Source organism: Phaethon lepturus, unplaced genomic scaffold, assembly GCF_000687285.1.
Source record: "Phaethon lepturus isolate BGI_N335 unplaced genomic scaffold, ASM68728v1 scaffold15845, whole genome shotgun sequence".
NCBI lineage: Eukaryota > Metazoa > Chordata > Aves > Phaethontiformes > Phaethontidae > Phaethon > Phaethon lepturus.
This window is the reverse complement of record NW_010539991.1, coordinates 1-12,264: the sequence shown is the minus strand read 5'-3', so window position 1 is coordinate 12,264 and position 12,264 is coordinate 1. Positions and strand designations below refer to the sequence as shown.

The 12,264-nt window shown below is 39.6% G+C and overlaps 1 protein-coding gene across 1 annotated transcript in view; it reads left to right on the top strand.

Annotated features, from left to right (window-relative positions):
* LOC104620956 (unconventional myosin-IXa-like) overlaps positions 1-10,525 on the top strand; it is a gene marked incomplete at both ends in the record, with an annotated part of 32,468 nt that extends 21,943 nt beyond the window's left edge. Inside the window, 3 exons of the mRNA XM_010287319.1 lie at positions 172-271; positions 7,646-7,743; positions 10,399-10,525. Of these exons, the coding sequence (XP_010285621.1) occupies positions 172-271; positions 7,646-7,743; positions 10,399-10,525 (325 nt within the window). The remainder of the gene's footprint in view (positions 1-171; positions 272-7,645; positions 7,744-10,398) is intronic.
* Between the last annotated feature and the right edge of the window lie 1,739 nt (positions 10,526-12,264).

Genomic DNA, 12,264 nt, shown 5'->3' with positions numbered 1-12,264 from the left:
TACTTAATAATCTTATACGTCACTGCAAAGTGGGTACAGGCCGTTTCCACACAGTGTTCAGGTCTGAGTTTGGAAGCTGGAAAATCAGCTTATGAGGTTTACATGCGCTTCTCTGCTTAATGCTGCTGTTTGTTTTGAAGTCTAACATCTTTTTTTGTCATTTGTCACCAGGAACTACCACGTATTTTACTACCTCCTGGCAGGAGCGAGCGAGGAAGAGAGATCAGCATTTCATCTGAAGCAGCCTGAGGAATATCATTACCTCAACCAGGTGGGAATACTACGCAGGAATACAATACACGGTCTTGCCTTTTCTACTGCTGTTAGTTAATGCCAACAAAGAAAACGTGTGGAGTATTCAAAACACGTTGTCTTAATGCTCCGTAGGCAGCCTTCCATCATTGGGAATAATTCTGCATTGGCAATCTGAACACCTGATAGGATTAAAAAAAAAAAAAAAAAAATCAGTGTTTTCCAGTTTTGTCCCCTACCTGGGTTATGTTAAATGTTTTGTGTTTTTAATCGTCGAAGGGAGAAACGGTAATAATTTATCTGTTATCTGTGTGAATGTCATTTACTCATTAACATCTGTCTGCCAAGTAGGAGAAAAGGGGAAAATGTGTGATGCTGGTATATATATAATGTCTTGCATGAGGTAATCCTAATTCTTTAGCTTCATGGCTGGCTGTTAGCATGATCCTTTGAATTTAAAAATGTAATGAGTTTAATATAAATAAAAATACAGCAACCATTGGAAACGTGTGAATTGAACATGAGTGAGGTATTGCCAATGGCCAAATAAACTTATACTTTGGAAAATGTGATTTACTTCAGGTATTTAAGATGCAGTTGTCTGCTGATGCTTGTCAGTAGGGACTTTAATGCTTTTTGCTCAAAAAAAGAAAAAAAAATGAGTAGGAATATGTGGAAGAGTAGTTAGTAGCAGTTGATTTTAACTAATTACAATTTTCTTGGAGCTGAGAGATGATTAGCAATAAAGAGTGATTTAAACCAGCTTATGGCTGGAGAGAAACTTATATGCGCAGCGCAACCCAAACAGCCTTTAGTCTTTCTAGAAACATAATTTAACTCTGGAATACGTCTCAATTACCTGGGGCTTTTTAAAGATCTTTCTAAAGTGGATTATCAAAGCCAAAAATCTATTGTAATATTAACGAGTCCCACCCACTCGTAGCAGGATCAGGAAATTTCACACAAATGAGTAACATATTAAGAGCTGAAGGCTTCTTGCTCACTGTCTTTGTGCCTTGGGCGCTGGTTGGAGAACGTGGTGTGATTTTCACCACCATCTGCGCTGCCGTTTTGCAGCGGAAAAGTGCCAAGATTGTTTGGATCAAATGTTTTGTCAGATTTTGTTGGGCAATCTGGTAGTTTTACGTTCGTCGAAAACATTGCTTTTAATTATAGTCTTTTTTTTAAATAGCAGTTTAACGCTCAAGGGCGTTAATATTTAAGGTAAAATAGTAAATCCAATGGCGCATAATGTGAAGATCAAATAAGAACGGGATAATGTAGTTGAAACTTTTATTTTAATCCAAATCAGGATGCTGTGGGCAAGTAGGCTGGAGAAGGATGCTGAGGTACGTCCGGTGGACAAGGGAAGCAGACTCTGATCTTGCTTGAACACAGTGTATGGACAATAGCGACAGTCTGAATTTTTAGGGGTTTTATTATAATAATTTTTAAATTTTTAATAATTAGAGTTAGTGTTAGAGAGACCATTTAACACTGACAACTATGGGAAAATGGCTCCTTTAGATGTGTTCAGGGCATCATTTCGTATTAAGGCGTTCTGACAATGCAGTAGCAGTTTTCCCGTGCCCCGTAGGCAAAGGGGAAAAAGGAAAATGGGGAGAAAAAAGGAAAAAGAGGAAGTGGAGGAATAGGGAAAGGAATCTCTAGAAACGTGAGAGAGGAAAGTAATAAAACGGCTCCTGAGCATTTACAGTAGCTTCTTAAATGTGTCCTAGAGAAATCCCTGCCTTTTTGAAAGGAGAAAGAACGAGCTCTGAAATGAACCTAAGTTTTTAACTAAAAATTAAATATTACAATTGAAAAAGCATACGATATGGTGCCAGGCCACTTAAGGGGGGCCTGACTCAGTCCTTGAGTCAAGCGTTATTTTCATCCTCAGCTCAACGTTGTGTTGGGCAAAACAAACGTGCATTTTCTATTGCAGATGAGCAGTAATCTATTTAGATATTCCATGAAAACGGGCTGTTATTTTGTTGATCTGTAAACGCAGGGAGCAGGTTGGCAAAAAAAAAAGAAAATTTTTTTTAAAAAGCAAATTTACTTAAACTGTCCCCGGAGTTCGAATAACTTCTCCATGTTTCATACCAATGGCGGGTATGCCTGCCATTGCATACCCTGCAATTTGCTGAATATTTTCTGTGCTGGTTATTCACACTTACCCATTTTGAAATTAGTGATTTGCAGGATTAGGTCCTTATTGTAAGTCCATTAAGAGCTCTGGTGCCATGTGTCTCTCCCTCTTGGAAATGGTCACTGACATGTCCTTCTCTCAGCTCCATTCCTGGTTGGAAAAAAAGTACAAATTCCTAAAAAGCTTTCAAGTGTTGCTTTCTAATCGGTCGGAGAACTGCACTTTTCCAACACTTACATGTGTCTAGAGGGAAGGTTGAGAGTAGAAACAAAAATCTGCTCTTCAGTGTGCTTTTTACATCACTAGCTCTTCAGCTGTAGGTGAACCAAAGTTTTCTCCAACTGTGGAGGAAAAAAGATTTTAAAATCCATTAAACTTATTGCATGAGTCTTGAAAGCACTGTAAGGAGGAATCAGAAGCACCATAAATGCAAAAGCATTATAAATCTTACCTTTAAAAAGAATGAAAATAAGGAACGACTATGCAGAATAACAACATTTATCTTACTTGGAAAGTTGGCGTTGCTGCCCTGGTTAAAGAGCAGCAGGTAGTGGGAGTTACGGTTGGTCTGAACACTACTTAACCCGGTCTGCCTTGCTTTCAGATGACAAAGAGACCCCTCAGACAGAGCTGGGATGATTATTGCTATGACTCTGAGCCGGTCAGTACAAGTACCCGCGTCTTCTGTGTTGCTGGTGCAGGGCTGCTGCTCACTTGAATTTGTTAGGTGCACCAAGACCTGAGCAGAAAACAAAGTCAAATTAAGTTTAACCTATTAATTACCCTGCCCTGCAGTGGTGTCGCTTGTGTTATTAGCTCATGACAATACAGATGTTTTTTCCCTTGCTCTTTTATGGTTCCTTCCATCTGGAAAGCTTTGTCAACAGTTGGATATGGTCATTTGGTTTTAGCAAACGAAGGGGTTTTTTGTTCCTTCTTATATGTTCTCTTATGTTCCTTTTGTTTCTTTTTTGTTCCTTCCGTAATACATGATGATTTATGGAAATTGTGATACGGCAGCAATGTGAAAATTGGAATTCCTTTCCGATAAAACGGCAAATCGGTCTCTCAAAGCCCTAAGAGATGCATCCTAAGAGGTGCATCAGTTCATGATGGTTGTAGCAGTGTATCTGCTCTCCAGCTTCCAGGGAAGAAAAAAGACAAACCCAAAAACATCCCCCCCAACCATCTGTGAGAAAATCAAATCCTGATATTATTCAGAATGCAAAAAACGTTCCTTCTCTTAAAATAGTTCTGCTGACATGATCATCCTTTCCAAATGGATCGACCCAAAAAAGGGAACGGTGAAGCTTCTCCCCTTTTCCTGGCTCCTCTTGTGCAGCCGAGTCAGAGGTGGTGGCTTCGGCTGGCGACGCGCTGTGGGTGTCCGTGTGTGCTGTGACGTTCTCTGTTGGCTTTGTCTTGCACGGGGAAGCATGTTTCAGATCAGCTGCATGTTGTTCCTGTTACTTTTGCCATGTGCTTAAAGGTTGCTGAGCACTAGCTGATGCATCTCAGAAGAGTAAGAGGTAATCTGTGAAGGAGCTGGGTTTCGAGTGTCTTAACAGCAAGATTTGGCTGCAAAATCCTTAGGTGGGGAGGAGGGAAAGGCAGTCTAACCCCCCAAGGCTTAAAAATATTGAATATTGTATTGGCGTCCTTAATACAGCAGGATCCTTAGAGGTCCTACACGAGCAGGGAGTGAAGAGCAGATGCTTTTCTACATACTGTAATAGACTTTCCTCAGTTGCAAAGACTCTAGTTGCTTAAGGAATGGGTTAGGACAATTTACTGGAGGAATTAAAATGAAAACAAACCCTAAATTTGATACCTTCTCCTGGAGGGGCCGATAATGCCCGGCAAGCTTGGGGTTACTGTGTTATATGGAATGGGTTAGGACAATTTACTGGAGGAATTAAAATGAAAACAAACCCTAAATTTGATACCTTCTCCTGGTCCTGGTCTCCTGGCCCCTCCTGAGGGGCCAATAATGCCTGGCCAGCTTGGGGTTACCTTGTTATATGTCCTTACTTTGCACGGCACGACTCTGTGCCGTTACAGTTTGGCTGTTTTATTTCGCTCGGGATCATTTTCTGTGATATTTGTGGTAAATCACACCTTTGCTTCAGTTGATGAGTCACTCTTAGGCATACCCTGGACCTCTCCCCATGACTATGGACTCAACCCACCGCAGACATCTGGTTTAAAAAGAAACCCTGTTTATTATATCCTCTTTAAACTTCCCATGGAAATCCATGGATTGCTTCTATGTGATGATAGTAAGCGGGGGACTCGCTTTTCCTGGGAAACTAAATGCTCTGGCAGAATATTAACGACGCGTTTGGTCTGTGGGCATGGACTTCGTAATGCTTGTCTGCCCTAATATCAAGGAAGCTCCTTTTTTTTTTATAATTATCATGCATTTATCACCCATTAGGAAACAGTACAGAGCTGAAACACTACGGAGAGCATCCACTTTTAAGTAGATGATTTGCAAAAAGCCTTTCCATGCGGATTAATGAGTTTTGCAATTGTTATGTAAATCGTTAATTAAATTGCCTTTGGCATAGATTGTGCTATTTCTGAGTTGTCTACGGTATTCTGCTGTTGACTCGTGACTTAAATTTGGATGAATGATGCCACAGAATGAAATTGTCCCCTGGGATGTGACGTACCACTAAAAGCGACACTTGGTATCTTTTAAAAAAAGTTTAAAAAAAAAGATTTATTTTCAGAATTTCTGGGTATATTATTGTCCTGCAGACTCCAGGTCCCACCGTAGTGGGTGTGAAAACTTCTCCAGGTTCTCCTCAGCGTATGTGTAGTGGCTGAAGAAGCCGGCTGGCCAAGGCTTGAGTTTAGGGGGGACAACTTCTTATCCTGATATTTTATGGTGTAAATAATTGCATTGTTGATGCCTGCTGATCTTACTGATATATAGCATAGAACTCTTTGTTGCATTCCTTGGGATAATATATACAGACAAATGCCTTCTACATCTCTTGAAAAGGGTAATTTTAAGTCATCTATTCAGAAAAGGTGAAAGTGTCACTTTTCTAATGAGTATGTCCTAAGAACACGCAGGGGTGTCGTTTTCTCGTTAAATTTAAAACCCTGCGTTCGTTGATGCTGCATGTTTTAAAATGGTCTTACTGTGCAACGTCTCTAAATTCACTTTGTCTGTGCAGTATTAAGTTGTTGTCCCTGGGGTCCATTGGTAAAAAACCTTCTATTTTCTTGTCCAGTTGAACTTCTCTAGCTTTTAGTCGAGGGGATAGGGCAGTTGTGTGTGAGTAGTCTCCTGTGTTGAAATAACAATCTTAAATCAGAATTTTCCCCTACAATCAGTAGCTATCGCTGTAACGATGCTAGGGAGTGGGATGGATAACCTATCACTGATAGAGTTGTGAGGCTTTAAATGCGGATAGGTGCTGTAAGACATGAAGCTGATGCTATAAAAATAACTTCATTCTATATATTCTGTAAATATGATTTATTCAAGGTACTATAAGTGAGTACGAGTGTCTTTTCAAGTCACAGTCATCATCCCGTGACTACTTGGTAACTGTTTAGTGATGTCTGCTGTAGTATTCACGTAACCCTGTTTTGTGCAGACCTTCAGAATTATTTGTGCACAAGTTTGTGCGCGCTTGCTCACGTGGTAAATGTGATTTACAGAGAAATGACCAAAAAGAAACTATGTGGATACAGCCGCTTAATTAATTGTCGCTGCAGCTGTAATTTTTCATTCGCGTACCTGGATTCACTTGTAGAAAGTGATTCAAAGAAATCTGAACTTAAGATCCTTGTTTCAAAAGTCTCTAAGTGTTAGTAAAATATTCTGAGGTTTAAGATAACACTGTATCGTGTGATGCACAATAAACTAATTTTGATTCAGAGATTGGGACTTTTTATAGGCAACAACGGGGAAAAAATATTGAATATGGGCTATGGAGCGAGAGAGAATAATCGATAATCCATGGGGGGCCCACGGTGAGCCAGAGCAGAAGGAACTTGGCATTAATAGTTTACACACTCATTTAAGGAGCATTTATGTTCCCTAAATATTGGTGCAGGACAATATTAGTTGGGTCCAGAATGTCATCAGATTTCCCTGAAAGTATCGATGACTGCTGTCAGGTTGGGGATCATCTGAAAAACTAAACTGTTCAGACACATTAGCCTCCAAGAAATATAAAATGTAGTGAATTTCAAATTCTCTCGATGCTTGCTTTTTTAGAAAACTTCTTGCTAGTTAGAATAAAGTTTGTGAAAAATACATTTAAAGCATTCCCTTTCCTATGCAGGATTTAATTCACTGATATTTGACATGAAATTATGTGAATTCTATTTTAAAACTGAATTCTTCCTCTTTAGTTATAGGAACTCCTAATGGACCGGGACGTAATGTGGAATAAATTGTCTGTAAACGTGTAACATATTTTGTCTTGCTGTTAATTCACATCCTTTTTGTATGCTAATTGTCCTAAATTAATGAGCTCTCGCCATACTGTTAGAACGGGGCGACTCACCTCTTGCGTTGGAGGTTAAGCCTAGGAAATAAGGATGCATCTGCAGGAAAAACTAGCCAAAACTGTTATTTTGGAGAAGGTGTACTATCGTAGTCCTCTCTGAGGTCCAGGCTATTCAAACCAAGGCATTTGTGGTGGAGATGTATTGTCCTTTGAAAGACCATCTCACCACACTGGATAAAAATGCAGTACAGAGAACAATGTTTGTGTATACAATAAATAGTTATTGTATACAGTACAAGCTCTGCTTAGCTTTTCCATAAGGTCCTTATAGAAGCAGATTCTCCTAAACAGCTTGATTTAAAAAAATATTAAAAAAATAAAACTTTAAAAAAAATTTTAAAAAATCAAACTTTTAATTGTGTGTACTCTTTCTAATATTTAAGAATAAAAATTCTGCCTTGCCACTGGAGCTAATCCTGGTCTTTTATTGTATTGCATATGTGTTTCTTGCTATATCTGCTACGGTGCTGTGAATCTCTCTGTCCCTGGGCTGGGTGTCAGGGGTAATTAGCCACAGTTATACCCCATGCTGTCAGTGTGGCCTCCTGGATGTCTCGTTTTCCAGTGCCAGATCAGAAACGTTCTAGCTGCTGATAAAAGGCACGGAGATCACCGAATGGTATTTATGAAGTGTTGACTTGGCCATCTGGACCTGTTCTGATCTTAATTTATTTCAATGCTTAATCTTTGTTTGAACCCACAGGACTGCTTTTCTGTGGAAGGGGAGGACTTGAAGCATGACTTTGAGCGGTTACAGCTAGCCATGGAGATGGTGGGGTTTCTTCCCAAGACTCGCAGACAGTGAGTTTATTTTCCATATTGATAGCTTGAAGATTATATTAGTTAATATAACCTCCGTAATCGGTGAGATAATTCACCTGCCTTGAGCTAACATAACTGTTGTGCTCTACATAATATGTCAGGCTGGGGAGAAGGAGTAATTTGTGAGACACTGGAAGAAGTGTCCCAGAGAAGTTGTGGATGCCCCATCGTTGGAAGTGTTCAAGGTCAGGTTCTTTAGGACTTTGAGCAACCTGATACTGTGGAAGATGTCCCTGCCTATGGCAGAGGCTTGGACTAGATGATCTTTGAAGGTCCCTTCCAACCCAACCAACCCAAAATTTAAAAGTACAAACAAAACGTGCCAATCATTACTGTAGTTAACGATTCTCTTTATGCAAATGGAGCATTGGCACAAATTTGGCACTTGCAAGTATTTTTCAATCATTCATGAATAGTCATCCCTTACTCTGCATGTTATGAATCCAGACCCTGATTTAATCAGAAATTCTGATTATTAGTCATCATGCTCAATCTTTTGCATGTAAGTGTCGGTTCGGTAGACTCATTTCCAACTGGCCTTCGTTTACTAATTCAGTGGAAGTGCTGGTTGAAAAACTGGACTTCTTAGTTGGATTGCAATACCCCTTTCCATTGACTGCGAGGAATTACGTCGTCCTCAACCAAAACCACAAAATAATTCCTCTTGTGTTGACTGTTGGCTTGAAAGTCTCAAGTAGGTTTGAATGCGTTTGACAAACGTGTTACTTAAGGTTAGTAACAGGTGTAGAAAAACGAGTATTTAAAAAATGACCTCAAAGTGGGTGTGCTTTTGACGGTGTAAGTACTGCTGAAAAACACATCAGTAGCTGGAACACAATGAGAAATCTTGTGCTTTCTCGAGTCAAAAGGTTCAAACAATAACTTAGTGAACGTGGTTCATTCTCTCTGAAATCCTGGAGGTTTATGTGGGAACAGAGAATTACTGTTTTGAACTAATGGCACTTGAAGCCCTATGCATCACCTTGGGTAAATTACATTTAAGATGCTAACATATAACTTTTTTTTTTTTTTTTTTTTTGCAACAGGGTGGATTACCTCCTGTTCTTTTAGGCAACATTTTTCTTACTTTTTAACATGTATCTGAGCCACCAGTTAGAAACCCTTAACTGTGAGACATTGTCTGGCCTTCTGCTCCGACAAGAATTTTTCACCCAGCCAAGAATCTTTTTCATAAGCTCATCCTTTATCCCCAACTTGTAACAAATCAATTATGAATTGAGACTGCTTTTTCTCTACCTGTTCTACATGTATGGATAAACCCAAGTATATGTACTTCTAGTGTAAATATGTTATATGGCAGCGTGCTTCCTTATCTTTCAAGAATCGGGTTTCAGCGACAGGGTTTTTCTGAAGCCTATTTAGTGTGCAGTAAGGGAATTTAATGGACGGAGTAAAGCAATCAGTAAGTGTCGGGACTGAGCAGGGTCGCATGTCACAGTAAATTCATGCTTTTGATTTACTGTGCAGTAACTTTTCTTGGCGTGCAAGTTCTTGCATTACTCCTAGTGAATTTTGCTTGTCAAAAAATATAGTGAATTCTTTGCTATATGAGCAAATTTATCTGCTTGGCATTGTACAACTGTAACACGAGTAAGTAACCACCTTCAACTGACTATAAAAAGGAAGGACATTTGAGGTATTACTATACTTTTATAAGTGATTGTTTATAGCAAAACATGGGGTTTCACCTTTGTGGAAACAGTTACAGAAGACAAGTGTTTATAATTGCATCCCTGTAATTCATGATAAGGAATCGGTATCCTTATTTTAGAGATAAGGAAGGACGGCTTGGAGAGGTGAACGTGTGTTGTCCAGACGAGCTGGTGGCATGGCTAGGAATCAAATTTGATTTTATTCATTTTTAGCTCCCCGGAGAGTGTAGAAATAGGGACAAACAGAGTTTCTTGCTGAAGTCAGCCAGGACTTGACAGTCTTAAGAGCTACTTTTCTAGAAGGAGGGTTTTGTTGGGTTTTTTTGAGGAGTGAGGATATCACTTAAAAATGATAAAATAAAATAAAAAAAGGGCTGGATAAATTTACTTGAAGTGTAACATCTTTTCTCTGTCTCAATGTGTTTATATATTATAAAAGCATTTATACTTTTTTTGGTATAGGCTTTCTACCCAGGACTAGATCTGACAAGGTGATAAATGCATGTGCTAGGGGACGGAGAAGGATCATCTGCATGACTGAGTCTGGTCTCCTCCTTAATTTAGGCAATTGCATGATAAATACTTAATCTGAATATCTAGATTACTCAAGGATTTATTTTTTTCTTATAATATGGGGTGCCATTTTATAACCATGGGTTTGGTGCGTTAAATAATTTTCAAGAAAGCCGTACCAATGCAAGTTGGTACTTGTGAATGGTAGTAGAATTCACTTGGACTAAGTGAAACTATTTTTTACATGAGGCAAATTGGATGCTTTGTTTGAGCATCATTTTTGAGGAAACATTTGGAGATTTTGGACATAAGCTGCTTTGGATTGAAAATTAGAGGAATGAGTCAAATGCAAAGACGGTACTTGGATGTTTGGGGATGTGGTTTGCTTTTTCATTAGCTTTTAAGAAAAAACAACACAGCGGAAATGACTTCTCTCTGTTTTCTTTAGAATTTTCTCTCTCTTGTCGGCGATACTACACCTGGGTAACATCCGTTACAAAAAGAAGACTTACCGGGATGACTCCATTGATATTTGTAACCCTGAAATACTGCCTATCGTGTCAGACCTGCTGGAGGTAAGCCTTCACTTTCCATCCTGTAACGTTTACGCCTAATGAGCCACCTCTGTTGTATAATAGAATTTATTTCCAGTTTCACTGAAGGGAAGCTTCTCTTGTGCTACCATTAATATGGGCTGTTCGTGTTTGCCAGTGAGAAGTTATAAAAGATTTTTTAATGAGGTTTTAAATGGTAGGGTTTTTTCCCATGATTTTCAGCTTCAGGTTTAATTGACTGAAAATACGGTTTCTGTGATTAAAATTTGAAAGATTGCAAGCCAGTTCTAGATAGAATGAAAACCTGCCATTCAGCGCAGCGGTTTCTTTAATTGCCAACCGTCAGCTCCCTTACCCAAATTCCCTGATGCTCCTGAAATCTGTTCCAATATTTGTATGGGAAACTAGAGCAATTGTAAGACCATCAGCCCACTCTTCTGGTTCAGGTGGTGGCTGTAGGAGATGCTGAGCTCGCTCACCGTGTTTTGCTGTCTGTTGTTACCCTGCTAGCATCTACAAAGGTTGTATTAGAGATGCATCTCATCCCTTTAGTACCCATGGACCTGTTATCCATGCATTTATCTAGTTCTTTTGTGAACCTCTGGATGCTCTCTGCTGTTTAAGACCCTTTACTGAATGCACTTGGTCCACTCTGAGTCACTGCTGTGCCAGTATCATTTGGGAAGGGTTTGTGGGTCTCAGCCTGGATGGCCCAGGGCCATATCCAATTCTGTAAATCAGTGAAAAGCACTAAGTTCGTTCTTACGAGAGCTGCCCTGTTAGCCTGAGCAGCTAGGAGAAAAGTCTTCACTTCAGTGAGCCAGCTTGCCCTGCACTTGTTTTCTTCATTCAAGAGCAAAGGTCAAAATTAAAACCTCGTGACGTGGATATAGGTGACCAGAAGCTCTCCTTGCCGTCTCACTTTTCTTGAAACGCTCTAAACCACTTGTAACGTCAAAGGATGCCAAAATGTTATGCTTTTAGTTAAAACAGCTACTATCTCTATCCCTTCGTACTCGCTGGATGGTGTGGAACGTTGATTTTTTGCTAATTTTAAGATAACTTGTCATTCTGTGTACACATGCTGCTCTTCCCGTTCCTTCACTTAAATAATGGTTGTGCTATCTCGCTACCTAAAGAACTCGGGAAGTGGTCTCTCAGATTTTCATAGCACTTCATGAATGCGTTGAATTTGGGGGGGGGAAGCTTCTGTAAAATATGGGTATAAGCAGCTGGATGCTCTTTGCATCTTGGCCTTGGCGATTGCAGAAATAAACAGAAGGAAAATATGAGTTTGGAGGGGAATGTTGTTGATTTTACCCTCTTAAAAATGGCCGTAGTGAGAGCGCCAAATCATTTAAGAAGTAATTGTTTTTTAAAAAAGCTTTGAATAAGAGAGTGACTTAGAGATCTGAAAATGTTCCAGGCTTTGGGTCTTTGCCCTGGCTTTCTTCTGCAAACACGCTCTTCTGCAACATCTGCATGCTGTAAGGTATCGGGTTATTTTTTGCATGTGTACATGTGAAATGATGCGTCGGTTGAGCCTTACAGATCCAATGGTGGCTTAGTGCCACGGTCTGGTACAGCACAGAGCATGGATGCCATGCTTATTTGCAGATAGTGTCAACAATATGTAAAAAAAAAAAGTTTTTATATATGCATATGTATATTTAACTTCACCATTTTGAAGAAGCACTAGAACCTGGTGTAGCTGAGCAAAGTGATAGATCGCTGTTCATCTTGGTAATTTTTTGCAAGCT